This window comes from Ixodes scapularis, unplaced genomic scaffold, assembly GCF_016920785.2.
Source record: "Ixodes scapularis isolate PalLabHiFi unplaced genomic scaffold, ASM1692078v2 PGA_scaffold6__148_contigs__length_123643588, whole genome shotgun sequence".
NCBI lineage: Eukaryota > Metazoa > Arthropoda > Arachnida > Ixodida > Ixodidae > Ixodes > Ixodes scapularis.
Window position 1 is genome coordinate 2,933,598 of NW_024609881.1, and position 21,050 is coordinate 2,954,647.

The window sequence follows — 21,050 nt, forward strand, 5'->3', positions numbered from 1 at the left end:
GCTCCAGATCGCTCACCTTCCCACCCCAGCATTTAGAAATGAAACAGATCCCTCCACTTGGACAAATGGCGATTAAGAACTTTACCGTGTTATGATGTTTGTAGGACGAGAACGTTTGCGTCCTTGCCTTAAAGGTGCATGGTCGCTCTATGAAGATTTCCGAGCAATCAATGATGCACTGAAGGTTCCGTAGCATTGGTACCTTGCACAGCTTTGGGAGCCGCTGTCTAACTGTGTCCGCTTTAGGCCAGAGAATGCATGGAGACAGCTCAACACTGAGGATGTTAATCCAGGCATGGAAGACTTTTGGTACAGTTCCAGGAGAAATTCCAAACCTGGACGATAGGTCCTTGTTGAGGAGGCCGAGGCGGAGCTTCATCAACACCATCAGGAGTTGGCTCCAGTGCGGTATCTTGGCACTGAAGTTTGGAGTGTAGAGTGCCAGAATGTAATGGAGCAGAGCCCAGAACATTCCGTTGCTTGGTAATCCTGTAAAGAACTCCACCTCCGAGTCATTCTAGAGGTTGACGTTACCATACACAGTTTTTGTTTCTTCTTTGAGAGCTTGATTTTCCATTTGCAGCCTCCTATTTTCTTCCAGAAGAGTGTCAATGTCAGCGCTAGACATATCTGTTTCGCACGACACACCTGTTATCTCTTCCTCATCCATTGGTGCATCGGGCGCGTCGGGGGCACCGGCCGGGTCAGGCGCGTCGGCCACTTCGGGTCGCATCCGTGACGACGCACGATGATACCGCCGCAGTGCAGCAGGGCTCCGCCGTGATGAAGAAGCCCGATGAGCAAAGATGTGTGGCACCCAGTCTGGGTGATTGGGATCGTCAGATGGTGATCCTAGAGGAAATTGAAACAAAACGAAACGTATGGCTGCGCTGCTCGCGAAGGCCTGAGGACGTGGCAGCTTTCCAAAATAAAGCGGTAATCTTCTCTACAACTATACACAGCACTCGTACTTACCAGTTGTGAAATGCTTGCTGCAAATCCTTGTATCGTTATTGGGCACAAACCCAACGCGTTTACCAGCGACGGCCCAAGCTTGGCGGCGTCCCTCGTTCCTCGGAAATCTAAATAATTTAACTTTTGACAGTCTGTTGGTCCCGGCCTGCATTGTGCAGCCAACTGCACAACACTGTGGCATCTTCCCTGTGACCTGATGTTCAGAAGGCTAAACTGACTAAACGGTAATATAAAATGCTGAAGCACAGGGAGCTACTCGCAAGAGCTCCCTCCCATAATTGCCTTGTCAGGCAATCGACGCACTTACGTCCAGCGGCGTCATTTTGCAGAAATATACAGAAACAAAATTGTGAAGCCGACTGTTAAACTCTGCGGTAAACACCCAGAAAACGCAAAATATGTGGGCAGAATAACCGAACGAACACAACCTGCTGAACGCGTTGCCATTGAAAAACATGTAAACAAAACCCGAACCGGAAAAGATTTCTGCCCACTGTCATGGCAACCGGAAGTGCCCGGAATGCCATGTATATCACGACAGCGTGATACTTCACTTCCGACCAGACAAGCCACTACCAACCCGGGTAATGTTAGGTTTCACAAGCCATCCAGTCCAAGAGTACTTTTGAACAGCTGTGCAGTGTTTCCGCTGTCAGAAACATGGTCACATTGCCAAGTACTGCCGGGGACCGCAGCGGTGTAAAGTTTGCGCGGGATCGCATCATCATAAAGAATGCGATTTAAAACAATCTCCTCTCTGTGCGAATTGCGCTGGACCCCATGCAGCGTCGTACGGAGGATGCCCAAGTAAGAAAATTGCGTCTCTGTCGAGGAAACAGGAACTGCAAGAAGGAAGACCACAAAAGAGACGATCGCCTCCGCCCAATCCAAAGATGATTCGCACAACTCCAGTTCCAAGTCTTCAAGACCCATTGCACTTTCCCCACATACAAGGGGCGAAGGGAACGTACTCTACAGTTTTGACAAGCAACCCACTGAAAAGTCAAGTGCGTCAAAAAACCCAAGCTCCGGACGCACAGGAAACTCGACCAAAGCAGACTGTCACTTCACCTATACCTGCACCTCGGAGAAAACGTGCGAGCAGAAACGACGGTGGTACGACTACGAGGAACATACAATCAGAAAATGACAGCTTGGAGAAGATCATCCTTCCACTTGTATTCGCTGCGTTAAAAGCAATCTTACGATCATTTCCGGACATCCGAAATGTACAAGAGGTACAAACTCTCCTAACGATGGAACCTCTGATTACCCTTGCATCACGGGGATTCCAAACTCAACCTTATGAATAAGTCATATGAAACAACTGCCATATTTCAATGGAATGCAAACGGATTACGCTCAAAAAGCGGTGACTTCCGTCATTTCATTGCCCAATACCAATTTCCTATTTTGACTCTCTCAGAGGCCAGAGTAAATGATGATTTTCGTCTTTCAAATTATGTAACATACAAATCACAGCGTTTAAATGGACTTAGCCGAGCCATGCTCTTTGTACGCAAGGACCTGCCCTCATCTCTAGTGGCCTCATCTGACGACTGCGACGCACCGGAGTATGTTACTTGCAAACTTCTATTCGGGCGTGTGAGTGTGTGCTTGTCAAGCGTTTACATCGAACCTGGTGCAAGTGTATTGTTTTCTTCTGTTTTAAAAACCATAAGTGAGCCCTATATTGTATGTGGTGACTTTAACGCCCACAACACAATATGAGGAAGTGATCACACGAATGCGAGGGGGCGTTCGATTGAAAACATTATGGACAAATTCGATATTACCCTACTTAACGACGGTTCACCAACATTCCTGAGAGGTCACGATTATTCGAGTTGCCTGGACTTGACTATGTGCTCAAGTGAATTTGCGCCCGGCATAACCTGGAGAACGGATACTGAAACTAGGGGAAGTGATCACCTACCGATTCTCGTGCATCACCCCAAACTTTTGCGCTCCAAAAATCGTCGACTAATTTCATACACAAACTGGAAGGCGTTTCGCCATTTCAACACGGCAAATATTAATCAAGTGGCAACAATTGACAACTTCGCAGAATGCGTCAGCAGCAACCTCAAAAGAGTGACCCGAAAACTTCCCGTTCCGCAAGGTCACACAGGTATAAACGGAGAATATGAACGGCTGCGGGCCATACGCCGCAGGTCAGAACGTCGATATAGAAGAACTGGAAGTCTTGAGTTTTATAAGGAAGCCCAACGCATCCACGGACTTATGCACAGAGAATTACAAAAACTGGCTACAAAAAACTGGCGAGGAATGTGCGGAACATTGACTCCATTCACTCCGATACCCAAAGTATGGATAATTCTACGCAGCCTGCAGCTCCCTGTTATCCAGAAAACACCATTTCGCGCTTTGGCTGTTGCACGCGGTGTACTTGAAATGACCGTGGCCGACGAGTTTTGTAAATTGCTCTCAAAACCAGGAGAAGCGGCCAACAGCTCTGAGCACAAATTATCTTGCACTTATGCTGAAACCAGTTTCAAAAGGCACAGCTCAGAAGCTAATGTACAACTGGACAGCATGTATACCATGGGAGAAATGAAAACCGCACTTCGGACAACAAGAAAACGCACCGCCCCTGGTCCAGATGGTGTAACGTATGGAGCGCTCGCTAATCTTGGACCAACAGCAACGGACGTATTGTTGCAATTCTTCAATTGCATTTGGGAAGACGAAATTCTTCCTGAATGCTGGAAGATCGCACAAGTTGTTCCGATATTGAAGCCAGGAAAATCAGTCCGTGGAGTCTTTTCGTCCAGTCAGCCTCACCAGTTGTATAGGCAAGCTGATGGAAAAGCTTGTGAACGAAAGACTTCAATGGTGGCTTGAGGTCAACGACGTTCTTCCATACCTAATGACCGGATTCCGACGCCACCGCTGTACCATGGACAGTGTCATAGACCTAGTGACTTCTGTGGAACATGAAAAAACTCTGGGAAACGTCACCATCGCCATATTCTTAGATATCCGCCGTGCATTTGACACAGTAAGTCACATTCATGTGCTTGAAGGACTGCTAAATCTTGGGGTAAGAGGTAGAATGATTCGGTGGATCGCTAACTTTCTAAAAAATAGGAAAATCTTTGTCCTTACATTAGATGGAAAAAGCAAAGACCATGACATGCCTCATGGAGTCCCACAAGGCAGTGTCTTAAGTCCGACATTATTTAATGCCGTCATTTCCCAGCTCTCCAAATTGCTGCCATCATGTCTCAACTTTTCCATATACGCGGATGACATCTGTATTTGGGCTTCGAGCTCTTCTATACAAATACTTCAAGCACAGTTGCAGAACGGCCTAGATATCATTGAAAAGTTTCTAAAAGAACGCGGAATGGATTTATCGGTAGAAAAATCTGTCGTTCTGCCGTTTACGCGGAAACGTATAGAAGAATTTAAACTTGTTTCGCATGGTCGAAACCTTGAAATGGTTCGTGAACATCGATTTCTAGGAATAACACTTGACCAATCACTCACATGGACGAAACATGTAAATGCGCTAGAGACCAGAATTAATAGAGTTATTCATGCCCTGCGCTGCATAGCAGGCACGAAGTGGGGAGCTTCAACATCGGCAATGCTCCAATTGCACGGCGCGCTCGTGCGTCAAGCAATCACTTACTCACTTCCAATCCTTCATGGGCTTTCGAAGACTCTGGACAACCGACTACACTACTTGTTGGCACGTAGCCTAAGAGTGTGCTTAGGTGTCCCCCGCGCTACATCCGGCGTCCTTGTCATAGCTGAAGCTAGAGAATTACCTATTTCAGTTCTCAGGAACCAAGAGACATGCAGGCACCTTCTACGTATCACTTCACAGCATCGCCACCACCCACTTGCGAACCTCGTTCAAGAAAGATATGGAGCGCGTTTACATAGGTCCTTAGCACTATGCGAAGCCATATGCCCACCGTTTGAATACTGGAAATATGAAAACAGCTGTGCACCTTAGACCATTACAGTTCCTCACATTCAAACCAACATACCAAACATTGAGAAAAAATCGGCTGTGTCCGGTGTCGTAGCTGCACAACTGACGTTATCCCACCTCTCGTCATTTCGGGATTCTAGCTTGATTTACACAGATGGATCAACCACAGAGACGGGCTCTGCCTCTGGTTTTACGATTCCAGATTTAAATGTAAAAGTGTGCAATCGTCTCTCCCACCAAACCTCCTCCACGTCTTCAGAACTTCATGGCATCTTGTCAGCTCTTTATTTTATAAAAGAAACCTACGAAACAAGAAGATGGGTCATTTGTACAGATTCGAAAGCAGCTCTATAATCCCTACGAAACGTAAACACACGAAGTATAAATGCAAAGTTCGTTTACAGAATTTTACAGGAAACATCGTTGCTTAAAAGTGCCGGACATGACATAAAATTACAGTGGGTGCCCGGACACAGTGGCGTACCTGGCAACGTGGAAGCCGACAGACTCGCCGCCCTGGGACATGACTGCGCAGAAGCCCAACTGATCCCGATATTACGAACTGACCTGAGGTCTCTACTCCGCAAGTCCAGTGAAAACTTATGTAAAGATTCCTGGTTTGATGAGCACTCAAAGAACTCTCTTCTCTTCTCCATTGATCCTCACCTGAATTTTCCAGCAGACACCATTTTACCACGGCATCTGGACACATTGCTTCATGGACTTCGTCTAAATGTTGCCTTCACAAAAAAATTCTTGCACAAAATATCACGAGCGTCATCCCCTGAATGTCCCTGTGGACAAGCAGAAGAAGATGTCGAACATCTGATTATCCATTGTGTCCGATTTTCAAGACAACGCAAGCGACTTGAACAGCGATTACGCTTCATGGACAATCGACCGTTTACTCTCTCGAAAGTGCTTGGACCATGGCCCAGTCCGGCCCTTCAAAGAAAGGCGTTAAATGCTGTGCGCGACTTTATCGTCGAAAGCGACATGACTTGTACGTACTAACTCGGAACGTTGCCTGGGGTGCGCAACTACGTACCATACAGTGTAGCATCGTTACTTCTGTGCGCGTGAGTGTGGTTTATATGCCCATCCGTATGTATACATGAGTACACAGCTTTTAGGGTATTTTTAACTTGAACTATACATCCTAAGTGGCTCTCAAGTGTATATATTACCAAGACCAACCAACCGTAGTGGAGTAGCCGGCACTGAATAGACAGTGCCAACATCTCCACAAAACCCTCCATTTAATAAAGAAGAGAGTAAATGGGGACAAGATAAAAAGAAAAGAAAGTCCAAGAGAAAATAAAAGCATGCTCATTTTTTTCTAATAGTTATGCATTCTTCTATTAAGTAATTAAAATAAAGTTGTCATATTGGGTTTGGAATGATTGTGATACATAAAAATGATGCCCCGGAAATTCCCCACCAGGAAGGCATTTGCATTTTACTTTTTCATTTACAAGTCACGTCAAAAGAAGGCACTAGAGTAAGCAGAAAACAAGAATCATAAAAACAAATATTTTATGAAGCACGACTCCAATGCACAAAGCCTCCAGTCATCGGGGCTGATAAAACAATGATGCATAACTAGAAACGCGGAACATCTTGATTGATAGACGATAAGCACTGGAAAGCCGCTCCATCATAAAGTACTCCCTATCTTAACCTGATCTAACCAACAAAAATCTCACGTGATTTGTTCGTTGGTGTCGATTTCTAAGGTTTCCGAAGTCCGCTCACAGAAGAAAGTCAAGGAAGTCACACAACGCAACAAAGGGACGATGTAAAATGGTTTACACACTCACATATTGCACTTCGCTCTCGTCCTGAGGCAGCAGGTCGCACACTCGCGCCCCTATCTCGCGCGGTTCTCGAACTGCCGATGACAACTTCCGTACTCGAACCTTACTCGAACCGTACTCGAACGGGAAGGGCACTTTTGCTGTGCCCTTCCCGTCTCAGGACTTCGGACTCCCTCAAGAGTTGCGAGACGATTTGGCGGTAGTGTTTACAATATTTTTGCACGTAAATCTGAGAAGTAACTGTAGCGACGTTACCCTTTCTAGTTACTTTCGAAAAATAATAACCCTGTTAGAGTTACAAGTTCTTCGCACTAAGGAGTAACGAGTTACAGTCACAAGTCTGAAAAAGTAACTAGTTCCCAGTAACGGGTTACTAGAAACTAGTTACTGCCCAGGACTGGAAAACCGTCCAGCTGTATAATAGGGTGGCCGCCTGAACATAGCAGGCTGGCTCGCCAAGAACCAAATGGTGTTTTGAAAACCAGGCACAGAAATACAGGCGAGAATGCCGCGATTTTTGTTTTTTTGTCTTTGACGACCACCGTGATAACGGTGCTTCAACACACACCGCAGTGCGATCTCTTCCTTGAGAAACTGTATCGCCTGCTAAGACCACCACTTTCCTTAGGAGTTGGGATACTTTATTCCCTCAGCTCGCTACATCCGTAGGCAGTGCCTCGTACAAGAAGGGCTTTCGTCTTGCGCAGCCCATCTCCCCGCCTCGCGCTTCGGCTCTCCCCACGGAAACAATTACACGACCCTCGTGGTTACTCAAACCGCCAAAACAACAACTATAAAAAAGCGCAACCGCAAAAAGAAAAAAAAGAGAAACTTTTTGAGTTCTTTGGGAAACGTTCTTTGGGAACTGCTCAAAATATAAGCAAAACGAAGCCGGCTGGCTGGGTGGACAAAAACAGTGCGCTGCGCGTTTCCCCGCATGGCTAACCCGCGAGAATCGTATGGGAGGGCCCCAGGAAAATGACCGAGGAGGGGAAAAGAAGAGGTCTCCCTGACTGCTATAAAAGCCGCAGGCGCCGGCTTTTTTTCTTCTTTTTTTTTTTTTCTCATTTTTTTGGGGGGTGCCGCGTCGTCCACGGTTTACTGACACTTTGCTTTACTTCGTAATTTTTTCCCGGAATTTCGTGGCCGAAGGTTTACCCTTAATTCGGTGAATAACCACCCGTAACAAAAAAATTTGCAGTGGCTTAGCTCGGCTATGCCAGGATATACGTAGCGTGAGTTAAGGTTCAGCTGGTTATTCTTAGCTTTCCTGGTTGTCTAGGATCAGCTTGATTATCATGCTTACTGCTGCTTTAATGACACACACACGGTATACGCATTATGTGACACACGTTTATTTTTAGTTTTGCTCAACGTCTGGTTGTTTTTCTATTCCCACAAAGACGGCTCGGTAATCAGTGTAGTAACAAGCTGCCGTCTCTATGGCCCCAACGCAGTATTTGGAATTGATTGTCTGTCTCTGATATACAAGATCAATGGTAGTTCCCCATTGGGTAGACGGCGCCACTAAACTCAACGTTTCACGCATGGCACTACTTACCGGCGTCAAGTCTTTCATGTGCCAGTCTTTCACACACGTCGCACACATATCCAAACAGATTGTTTAGGAAGTCCGTCTCGAAAATACGAGTCGCACTGGCGCTTTCGCTAAGTTTCACCGTATAGTCATGCAGTCAATCGGCGAGCCTTGACGTCATCGACGGCGTCTTGTTGTTGCTGCTGCTGAGATGGTAGGGCACGTCGCTCAGCCTCCTGGCGACGCCGCTTTGCTAAACGTTCCTTTCTTTGCTCCGATGTCTCCGCAGCACGTTTAGCCTTCTGTTCGGTCTTTCTACGCTCAACCGCTAATTGCCGGGCATCTACTTCGGGATCCGAGTTAAGCTTCGCCGCTCTTCTGCGCCGCTGAGGAGAAAATTTCCTCTCCTTCTCTATGGCTATAGCTCTGATTCTCTCGGCCAGGGGGAGCTGTAGCGTTCACGAGACGCGACCACAAAAGAAGCGCTTCCGATAGCGTCCGCGACACGAGACCATTTAATGGTGACGTGAAGCGGCGTCTAGCGTTCCATTATGTACAGTCGGGAGCAAAAGTTTGCGGGGCACCGGAGCGCGTGCCGAAATGCATCGCCGCGCCGTCCGACGGCGCGCCGCCGCATAAAGGAGATGCGCTTTGCGCATGCGCGGCTTTCGTGCTCGCAATCATGTCTGTTTCGCTCGTTTTTTTTCGACGCACTCCTGATAACAGGAGTCGGCGCCAGGGGCGCGAGTTAGCGCTTCGCTGATTGTCATGCTGTGCGTCTGCTTCAGCCGCCTCAGCCACCGTGCTTTGTCATGGAGGTCGCGTAGGGGGAAGAGGGGGGGAGGGGGGGGGGGGTTAACCAGGCGCTCCGTCACCCAGCGCGGCTGCTGAGGCAGCTGAAGAGGACGCGAGGCATGACCATAGAGTTATTATAATGTACGCTAGAGGTTCAACTGGCGCTAGTGTGCTGCTGCAAATTGAAGCAGACAGCAACCAGTCCGAAATTGACTTCCGGTAATGCATTTCTATGGGAAAAAGCGAGTGCATTTTCTCTCTGCGCTCGATTATAAGAGCAAATACCACACACAATTCGTACGTACTGGGCACATTCGAACATTTCCCAGTTACGCAGACGAAATAATTGGTCAGTTACTGTATTTTTATTTGGAATTTGTGGCATGAAAAACGGTGCTTAAACCGCTTCGTACGTGTATTTATGTGCACTGTCGGACACTGTTAGCGCGAACACGGCGTCGGCGTTTTCAGTATGGGGGATATACGTGCCAAACGAACGAAGGACATGTGGAAAGCCAAAAGAGACGGCAAGAACTACGCAGTACCACTGGATAAGTACCTCCTGTGAATGCAGACGATCAAAATAAATTGAAAGCCACGTAATATAGTCAGATCTGCAATAAATGAATACTGCTTTATTCTTTCTGCTCATGATGTGTGTGCAAAGATGCTTGTTCTGGGTTCAGATCATCATCCGCACGCTCCAAATCTTTGCAAATAGGGAGAAGCCAGAGAACAGGTGCCCGATTAAAACTGTCCGACATAGGAAATAATGAAAAGACACACCTTTCGTAGCCCACATACTTTTTTTTTTTTTTTTTTAACAGATCGTGAAGATGCACGACGGAGTCATTTTCATATAGTGACAGAACGGGCATATTAGCTATGTATAAGCGCCACCGGAATGCTAGCGAACCTTGAACGGACTCTGCATTCCTTTCGATCTTTATTTTGCTTAGAATCGTCGCTCATTTTTACGTACCTGCCTTGGAACGGAGGTTTGGGCCTGAAATATAGCGAAGTTGAACATCGTTCATTGGTAAAGAAAAATGCTGTAACTAAATCAATTAGACTTTCACAATGTCAATAAAGGTACATACTATTCGGTACAACCGATATAACAAAAGTTATTCGCGTTATTTTCCGGCGAAGAGACAAAATTCATGCGCGTTTTCCCATAGGAATACACAGGAGCACCGCAAAAGTTGACTGGTTGCTGTCTGCTTCAATTTGCCTCCCGGAAGTCGCATAGACACTAGCGCCAGTTGAACCTCTAGCGTACATTATAATAACTCTATGGGCATGACAGCCAGCGAAACGGCAACTTGCGCCCCTGGCGCCGACTCCGGTTATCAGGAGTGAGTCGGACAGAAACGAGCGAAAGAGACCTGTCTGCCAGCACGAATGGCGCGCATGCGCAAAACGCGGCTTAGTAATGCGGCGGAGCGCCGTTGCACGGCGCGGCAATGCATTTCGGCACGCGCTCCCGTGCCCCGCAAACTTTTGCTCCCGACTGTACACTCCACGGGCGTAAACTAGAGTCTGTATAGCTTCCCTCGGCGTCTGCTCGCGTCTGTCGCGGCAAACGCCGAAGCGCGCGGTGGCGAGGCGTCTGCAGCGACCGGCGAGGCCGGCGAGGCGCGCTGTGGCGGCTCCGGCGCGTTAGCTGTGCGCCGTGTGACGTCACTGCTCCTCGCGCTTGCGCCGACCGGCGAGGCGCGCGCAATGGCGGCCGAGCCCGCGGAGCCCGTGTGACATCACTGCTCCTCGCTCTTGCGCAGCACGGGGCACGGCTCATTATGCGAGCCACGCGAAACTGCTCAACCTCGGCCAGTGTAGCTCACGCTGCAAAACAGAGCTACGTGGAGCTAAGCCACGATGGGAACACAGAGGGGAAAGGGCAGGGGCAGGGGTGCAGGCATTGTTCAGTAGGCCTTGAGCCAAACGCACGGGGGTTCAGCATACTGTCCAGCACCTCCTGGAAAATGTCAGCGGGTGCTCAAGCCGCCAATGCCCCCCCCCCCCCCCCCCCCCCCCCCCCCCACCCCGTTTCCGGGGTCCTGAGTGTTACGCTACAATTCACTTTTGAACCTTTTTTAGTACTTATTGTAAATGAACCCTACTCTGACCGGAGCGTTATTCCTGAAAAAAAAAGACTGCATTTCTTTTGCACCTTATTTATTCGTATCGCAAAGGTTAATAAATAATATGATCCAGTATCAAAGAGGAAACCTCGATCACTATCAGAATTGAAACCATTTAGAAATGCATTCCATTTTTATCTTCGAGGTACATGCTAACAGATGTTGGCATCTGCTCCAAAAGCGTCAGTGGCTGCTACAGGACTAGCTACAAAAAGTCAAATGCCGCTTTCATCACTGCGATTGGTTCTGCGATCACGTAGGTCTAGCTGCATTGTCAGCTTAGGGGTGTACGGTGTATAGGCACAGCTCTGGCAAGTTATGCCATTCCGTTCGGGTGGCTAGCACTCTATCGTTGCGCTGGAATCTGGCATGTCCGGTTCTTTACCCAATTAATTTATACCCGAGGAACGACCGTGCTCGGATATTACGGACGTGCGTAAGGGGGCGTAGAAACGGCAAACGCGCGAGCCACAGCCAACCAGACTGCGTATCTGTCGTTAGTCCGCGACCATTTCACCGACATGCTCAACGTTCCGACGATTATAACCAGACAACGATATTAGGTCGAATGTGACATACATTGAGGACTTTGGAACAGTGGTAGTGCTACCCCTAAACACACCAGCCCTCCCTCCCTCCCCCCAATCGCACACAAACAGCATATACAACCCACCTACTTTATGCATATGGCAGCCTAACAGATTCTGTGCCTAATCGTTTGTCAGCATGATAGAGCTAGCGTAAAATTGTTTACAAGATCATCTCGAAATTTTGGGCGGGCACTGGCTCGCTCTTTAGTGCCATTACCTCGGACCTTCCACTTAGAGGCTGGTTCACACACTAGCGACTGCTTACGACCGACAGACGACCTTTCGCGATATCTGGCGACCAGAAAATACACTAGCGCGCTGGCGCCGTCTATGAGGTGACCCAGCAACTGCATTTTACGAGATCGAAGTTTTTGCAGTATTTGCAAGATCAAACACTTGTACTAAGAGAAATGGTTGTTTTTAAAATTGTTTTCTCAAACTAATAGTTAAAGAATAATGCACAAAAAAAGTAAATATACGAAAATCGCGAGTGATTCGTGGCTATTCGTAGCATTGTGTTGCCTGGTCGTAAGGGATGGCAAAGGTTTTCATTGCACTGGGTTGCAAGAAGTGGCTAGTGTATGGACGAGCCTTGACACTGCGGTCCAACTTAATGTACAAAAGACAGTCTGCAGTAGACGGTGTCTTCTTCCTTGTATAACGGTGCAGACACGATACACGTGAGGCGTGTCCGCAGGTAATTTTGCCCTCGCGTTTGTAGCGAACACAATGACTTTTTTACCATGTACGAGCAACGTGGCTGCGCCTTAAAGGCCGACCTAGAGAATAAGAATAGTCTTCTGCCGAGAAGACCGATTCCCAGTTTCCTTCTCTCCATTCTCCCTCGCACAGGTTTCTTCTCTACCCACAGGAGCGGGTGTCTGAACTGCTCCCCGCAGAAGGGAGGAGGGCCTCCTCCTCCTCATGTGTAAAGAAGGACTAGAGTTTCCCCCTTTCTGGCCGTTGGTCAGCCTTCAAGGCGCTACCGCGCACAGACCCCAAAATCGGACAGGACCCGGCGCTGAACGCCACGCACCTCGGAGAGGCCGTAATCGGGGGAAAGCTGCTTGGCCTTCTTGCGGAGCCTGGAGGGCTTGACCAGGGTGACGTCCCCCCGGAACTTGGCCGTGGGGGCGTATCCGCTGCCGGCCTTGAGAAGGTCGTAGAAGGCGCTCGTGGCCAGGGCCACGTCCTCCCGGCTGGGGTGCAAGTCGGGGATGCCCGCCAGCAGCAGGTCCGTGGCCGCCTCCTGCTTCGCCTCCCACGTCGAGTACTGCACCACCTGCCGCTTCACCTGCGAACCCACGTCGGACACGCTCGGCACGTCGCACGGAACGCCCCTCTCCCCGAGACCTCTCGCTACCGTGCCCGGAATGCGTCTCCGACCAGTGCGCGTTCGCCGCATCCAACGAAGCAGTCTCTCGATTTCCGCCCGAGGACGTCCTAAAAGTGTCCCGCTGTCGCCGGCCACAATCCTGGCAGTGTCACGGCAGCGGAGGTGGAGGAGGCAGCCTCCCGTTCCGCCTCAGGTCTTTGTTCAGCTTGAAAGTATATGAAAGCGTCGGCAGCCGGGAGTTGTGATAGAGTGACGACGGCGATGCTCACAGACTCGTGCTTTATGAAAGAACTCCTACGGCCAACTTCCAGCATCGCGACATCCGGCAGCGCGACACTACAGCCTTTGCGACGTCACTTACTGCCGCTTAGGGAACCACTTTTGATGCATGGGCAGAATAGGACGCTAAACACACTAGTCGCAGACGCATTCCAGGCACCATATTTTCGCCGACTTGCGCTCTGTACGAACACAATGTTTTGTGAAAGACGGAACAGGAATCGACTCGTAGGGTCTCGCAAAAGTGCACTCTGGAAGCTCCCAATCTTTCTTCTGTCCCATGATTAACACGGTTAACAACGAAAGCACACACAGACGACCATAGACACTTCCTCCTCATCCGGCAGCCCCACTCTCCCCCAAAGGTTCACCTCCCGTCGTTTGGTGTGCCAGGCTTGTGGAGTGGACTGTGCACTCCGATGTACCGAGGCGCCCCGTCGAGGAGCACCAGGCTGCCCACGAGGGCCCCCGCCCCCTGCAGCTGCACCGCCATCTCGAAGGCCACTGTGGCCCCGAACGAGTAGCCCATCATGTGGTACGGCCCCTGGGGCTGCTCCTCCACTAGCCGCTGCACAAAGGGAGAGGGACACGTAAGACCACGGAGCCGGGACTACAACAGACTCGTTATTTCAAGCTCCAGGAAGCCAAGAATTTTGTTTGAATTATCGAAAGCTCTAATTATCAAAAATCCATCTAAATATGATGCGAGAAAAACCTATGATTTGCCACGTGAATGGCTACACATGCAAAGCAGATACTTAATGATTTCCCATACATAGGCCTGCTTGTCATAAGCAGGTGCGCACACATTAAACATTTGTGAAATGTTCGACATAACTTTATTGATCCCTCAAAGATGTTGTTTTCGTGGACTATTTAGACAGCACACCACTGAAAACAAAAATAGGTTTGTTCATTGGTTCATGAAATGGGCACCGTGCGAGTTTTCATAGCAACTTGCATGGACGTTGCGACGTGGACCTATGCCATGCCGCCGCGTCACAGCGTCCGCGCAAGTTGCTGTGGAAATTTCCGCGTGGTTCCCGTTCTCCACTTGAACCCCCTTGAGTGCACTACTCGCCAGGCACCGATGTTCTGCGGAGACGCTACACGCGCGGAAGCAAGCTCCGCGTGTGTTGCCGCTCTGCAGGGCCACGGAAACAAAAAGGATTAATTACACGAAAACGGTGTTTGAATTAGGCGGCTTGTGAATTCATGAAAAACATAGCGGGATAACCAATATATATTGAAGCATTTGTCTGCTTTCAAACTCTTTAATTACAGGACAGAACGTCCGCCATCTTCTATCGTTCTTGCCCCAACCTCCGCGCGCTCTTTCTGTCGCGTTGCTAGCTCGTCTTCTTCCCCGCTACAGTATTTTTTTAAAATTTGTTTGAATTAACCAAAAATATGAAATATCCGAGTTTAAAGGGGTACTCCGGCCGTTTTTTAGGCTACTCAAACAAATTGCATTTTCTGACTACCCGGACTTTAGTCTTCACGTTATGCTATTTATTTTTTAGCAATTCAAAATAGCAGTTGAGATAACTGTAAATGAAGATGTCGCCAAAACAAGCATTAAAATTTTCGCGGGCTCTCCAGTGATGTAGGTTTAGAAAGAGTTATATACGTAAAAACAGGGGACGGTTTTTACGTATATAACTCTTTCTAAACCTACATCATTACCAACGCGCTCACTAAGAAGTTCTCCAGTGATATGGCGCCACAAATGGTACAGACCTTCACGTCGTGCATGTAGCCTTAAACAGAGTATGTCGACTGTTTTTTGCGTGCTTTCTCAGTGAATCAGCTACCAAACATTCTTTTCCCACCATCAAACGTCTTGCAATCAATTTTGAACATGGCTTACTGCCCACTTTGTACCATTTCTGTCGTCACACTTTATTGTTGCCAGTGGGACTCCTGGTTTGAGAAAGACGATGAAAACGAAGTTTGAAAATTTAGTAACTTCGTGAGTTATTTTTTTTTTCCACACAATACTTGGGGAACTGGTACAGTTGTGTCTCTCAGTGTGATGAGCAAATTTTGAGGCGAATCTGCGACCATGAGAAGATCACCTGAGTACCTATAACTATCGCGAGGCTTCAGGACGGCCCTCTGGCGGCAAAGCTGGAAGGAGTCGTAGAACTAACCTATTTTTTGCGCAAATAGTACCCAAGTTTACTTGAATAAAATGCCACTGATCAAGGAGCTTAACGATGCTTTGCATTAGTACCCACAAGACGAAAAAACTGACGGCGTCCGTCTTTGGACAAAGCAGTTGAAAGGGAAGCGCGCCGCGTAGAGAGGAGGCGAGTAGTGAAGGACAGACGCGAGAGAGAAGCGATGTAACAGGGCGGAAGCCAATGCGCACGGGTGCTGGGGAAATTGAACTTGCAGGCGCGCGGAGCGCGTATGCTTTGTTTTATGGTACCAAATAGTGTGTGAACCAGGTACTAGCGCTGGTCCAGGTAGTCGGCAAAAAAAGTAAAGGAAGATCCATCGGTGGATCTTTAGGGAATTCGTTAGGATGACCCTTGGTAAACGATGACACTGACCACGTAACGAAGTAAAAAGGAGGCAGAGAAAGTTAAGGAAGCAAAACAGAAAGTCAAAAGAAAAAAGTGAAGGGGTCAGCGTTTGCCTTCCGCAAAGGGGGACATGAGTGGCATATCCCAACAGTCACGATAACGCACTTTATACCCCACTTATACCCTTGTTACACGGGCAGACTTAACTGCAGTTAGGCTAAGCCGCAGTTAGCGCACAATACTTGCCGACAACATTCTGCGGCTATGCAGTCAAAGCTATGGGCGAATGTGCACTTGAGCATCTTGAGCATCTATCAAAGCAGTGCACGCGCGCTCTTCACTTCTTCTGAAATAGCTGTCAGAGAGTATAGTGCGGTAACTGTGGTGCCGCGCAAAAGCAGTTAAGCTGAGTTAACCGCGGTTCAAGTTAACCGCGGTTCAAGGGTATTATACCCTTGTTACACGGGCACACTTAACTGCAGTTACGCTAAACCACAATTAGCGCACAATACTTGCCGACAACATTCTGCGGCAATGCAGCCAGAGCTATGGGCGAGCGTGCGCTTGAGCATCTTGAGCACCCATCAAAGCAGTGCACGCGCTCTCTTCACTTCTTTTGAAATAGCTGTCCGAGGGTATAGTGCGGCGTCTGTGCTGCCACGTAACCGCAGTTAAAGCTGAGTTAACCGCGGTTAAGTGTGCCCGTGTTATACCCTTGTTACACGGGCACATTTAACTGCAGTTACGCTAAGCCATGGATAGCGCACACTACTTGCGGACAACCTTCTGCGGCTATGCAGTCAAAGCTATGGGCGAACGTGCCCTTGAGCATCTTGAGCATCTATCGAAGCAGTGCGCGCGCGCTCTTCACTTCTTCTGAAATAGCTGTCAGAGAGTATAGTGCGGTATCTGTGGTGCCGCGAAACAGCAGTTTAGTTGAGTTAACCGCGGTTAAGTGTGCCCGTGTAATACCCTTGTTACACGGGCACATTTAACTGCAGTTACGCTAAGCCATGGATAGCGCACACTACTTGCGGACAACCTTCTGCGGCTATGCAGTCAAAGCTATGGGCGAACGTGCCCTTGAGCATCTTGAGCATCTATCGAAGCAGTGCGCGCGCGCTCTTCACTTCTTCCGAAATAGCTGTCAGAGAGTATAGTGCGGTATCTGTGGTGCCGCGAAACAGCAGTTTAGTTGAGTTAACCGCGGTTAAGTGTGCCCGTGTAACAGGGGTATAACAGGGGTATAACAGGGGTATTATACCCTTGTTACACGGGCACACTTAACTGCAGTTACGCTAAGCCACAGTTAGTGCACAATACTTGCCGACAACATTCTACGGCTGTGCAGTCAAAGCTATGGTCGAACGTGCGCTTGAGCATCTTGAGCACTTATCAAAGCAGTGCGCGCGCGCTCTTCACTTCTTCCGAAATAGCTGTCCGAGAGTATAGTGTGGTATCTGTGGTGCCGTGCAACAGCAGTTAAGCTGAGTTAACCGCGGTTAAGTGTGCCCGTGTAACAGGGGTATTACACGGGTAAAATTAACCTCAGTTAAGCCACCCTAGGTTATGCTCAACCACAGTTATCACACTATACTTTCGGGCAGTTATTTTTCGGAAATCAAATGTGCGCGCGTGCAGCGTCGATAGGCGCCCAAGATGCGCAAGCGCACTTGCGCATCTCGTTGGCGTTGTCAAGGATGGAATCCCCAGAATGTTGTCATCGAGCTTGGCGATGTCCGCAGCGACGATATCTGAACGGCTGCCCATGGGGGCCCCCGCAGTGGGCACATAGTGCTCGCGCACAGTGCACGCGAGCACTACGTGAGCGTTCCATTCGGGCTCGTGAGAATGCCTCGACGCGCATTCGGATGATGGTTCGTTCCCGATCGCCGCGATGGCGGGAATATTGCCGCGCGCGCAGCTGGCGAAAGGCAGCGCGGCCGTGGCCCAGCGGTTATCGTATACTTGCCTCCCACGCGAAGAGCCAGGGTTCGATTCCCGGGAGCGACGCGTCTGTCATTTATTATTTCAGTTTAATCTTTTGGTACATTCGAGAACTCTGTTGCTTGTTCGAGGTGCGAATGTTCTAGTCGCCAAACCTTCTAGGTCGAGTGTTTTAGAAGCCGACGCGTGTATGTACATAAGGGGCTACACGTCTCGATCAGTCTCGCCCCAGCGTTCGATCCTGCTTTTACGCCGATTTCGACGCCCGCGACGCTCTGCTGTTCTCTTGTTTCCTTTTTCTCTTGGGCACAAGTTCGCCCCAATAAACGTTTCAGCTTCCTCAGTTATTCTTTGTTTCAGGGTTGGGCAGAAATACTCAAAATTGTATTCGGAAATACAAATACTGGGATACTTTAATATAATACCTAAAATACTGATACTGAAATATATCTGTAAAAGTGTATCGCGATACGTATCGGAAATACATTTTAAAGAGAGGCAAAAAGTATCTGGAAATACAAATACAGGAATACATTTTAGGGAGGGCAGAAATACAAATACAGAAATACTGATACTGCAACACATTTTTCAAATTTATTTGAGACCAAATTAGATGAAGCTTGGAGTTGGAAGTGGAAATTTTTGATCCTGAAAATACTTTCCCGTAGGCTTGGCGCTTTCCCTTGAAGGCAGTGATTTCGGACGTCGAGGAGTCTTCAATGGGCTCAGAAAAACGTTCCATCAAGGACCGACCGTGGTCCCTTCCCTGGCATCCTGTCTGTCTCGTGAGGGATGCGAAAAGACTTCGACCTCTAAATAAATTTTCTGTCATCCTAAATCCCATCAAAACGTCACCACGCCCCCGTCAAATAAGGACGCCCCTGTCAACATTTATCACAGGACGTCATGGTAGAATGAACTGGTATTCTTTATCTGTAGGTGTGGCCTTGAACATGAAACTTTAACACGATGCTGTATGAAAGGACAATATGTAATTTCGCTGTAGGTTGCCTCGTTGAAGATCGTGGAGTATTTTCGAGAATGGTGGACCACCTGAAACATCCTGGAACACATGTCTTATCTTCTGTTACGGTGAAAAAAAAACGATACGGTGGCATCCCTGTTGTGAAGCTGCTTTCTGCTGACCTTCTGCCACCGACGCATGGATTGCAGTCATCAAGTTTCGCCTTGCATACTCCAAATAGAGACCTCATGGATTGCGACCTGATATTGCCGGCAGAGGTGCGGGCTCTCCGAGAAGCAGCGCTCTCGAGACGAGTCGCAGGTGCACGAAGTCTGACTCGGCACAGCGAGGCCACGTCTGACCTTCTTTTTGGGTTTCGGATCACCAGAGCAGCGGGTCACTTTCACGTCGGCTGGGACGTTCCCCTTGAGTCGTGCAATATTACGGGCGCAGCCGCAGACGCATTCAAATAAAAATTGGGTTATGGAGATATTTATACAGCGTGTAGTTGGTCAGCCATTAAAGTTGCGACAAGTCACACGCTGTAGATGAGCAATTTAGCCAGTGCAGTACAACCGCTAGCCTGGGGTCTTTAACGTGCACCACGCGGTAGTGATACACGACCGCACGGCGGTACGAAGCTCATCCAGATCGAAACGGGCAGGGGTGGACTCGAACCCAGGATTCCTGGGTTCTGCAGCGCGAGCTTTCGCTCCACGCGCGTCGTGCTGGGTGTGCGCTGTAGCCCACTGGGCCACCGATCCACCTCGCATTCAAATATCTGTTGAACTTCATTACGCGAGTTATCCTACTATATCAAGTCAACCACCGCCAGGCTCGTGCTGCAACGGATTGTGACTCAGCTTTGCCGGGTGGGCGTACTGTCTACGCTAAGGCAAGAGAGACGGTTAGCAGCGTGCTTTGGATGCCCGCAAACAATGACTCAAGAAACCCCTACCTAAGGACCTGCGGCACAAGATGCTCTGACTCCACTCCTGGCACGCCACCTAGTTCGAGTCCCCGAGCGCAACAGTTCTCAGAAGAGAGAAGAGGACGCATAGAAGAGAGAAGAGGACGCATAGAAAAATAGTTTGGAGAATCGGGAGGAACCTTGGTCAGCATGGTAACAATGCCCCAGCATCTCCTTGACCCTGGTGCCCTCAGAAAAAAAGAAAGCGCTCGGATTTTTTTTTTTCTTTGGGGGGGGGGGGGGGGGGGGGGTATTTTTCAAGAAATGTAACGAAATACATTGCACCCTGATTGTATCGCGATACAAAAGAACATTCAAAATGTGTTTGGATACAGAAATACAGATACTGGTGAAAAAATGTATCGCGATACAGAAATACAGATACGAAATGTATTCCTGAAATACTATCGCGATACTGCCCAACCCTGCTTTGTTTCGCCACCTCGTCATTCGTGATATTTTGGTGGAGGTGCGGGGTAGATGCATTTCCGTGCAGCGTACCCCTCCGAGGGCACACAGTCCAAGTCCGACCCCAAGCCCTCGAAGACCCAACGAAGAGAGCACCGAGTCCCGACGAAGTCGCTACGATCAAGGCCTACCCCCGGAACTTGGACCACTGCCAGAAAAGACAAAGAAGCTACCGAAGCCGACAATGAACACCACGTCGCAACAAGACAGAACGCCACCGACGTCCGTCGTCTACGTGCAGGCCCTACCAAGGACGCCGGCGAATTTCAGTGGCAATCTTCATGAAGATGTGGACGACTGGTTGAGCCAGTACAAACGCGTTGTACGGATGTGTGGCGCATGGCCGATCGATGACTGCTGTGTTACCACTGCGGCGAGGCCGATCACGTCTACCGGAGGTGCCCGTACCGACAAATGGGCCTGCGAGGCTTTGTCCCGAGCGACCCTCCACCCCGCCTTGAGGAGCGACCAAGAAACATCGAGGAGCACCTCCGACAACCCCTGTCCCCGGTGCCGACACCACCCCGAGGTTCCCTTTCGCCTTCGCCTCGACGTGCACTTTCGCTCTTCCACCGCTTATCTCGTCGGGAAAACTAAGTGCGGCAATGCCTGCAGGTGGCGTTGCCGAAGACGACCGAAGCACAGAGCCTCCAGGAATGACGGGGTGCTCCCACTCTCCCGACGCTACGCATCAGAACGACGCCCCTGAATCGGTGTCCAACGACCTAAA

The 21,050-nt window shown here is 49.1% G+C and overlaps 1 protein-coding gene across 1 annotated transcript in view; it reads right to left on the reverse strand.

Annotated features, from left to right (window-relative positions):
- Positions 1-14,741, reverse strand: part of LOC8033666 (fatty acid synthase-like) — a 29,428-nt gene extending 14,687 nt beyond the window's left edge. Inside the window, exons 1-3 of the mRNA XM_040207050.1 lie at positions 14,723-14,741; positions 13,812-14,008; positions 12,862-13,119 (exon numbers count right to left, since the gene is read on the reverse strand). Of these exons, the coding sequence (XP_040062984.1) occupies positions 12,862-13,119; positions 13,812-14,008; positions 14,723-14,741 (474 nt within the window). The remainder of the gene's footprint in view (positions 1-12,861; positions 13,120-13,811; positions 14,009-14,722) is intronic.
- Positions 14,742-21,050: the final 6,309 nt, after the last annotated feature.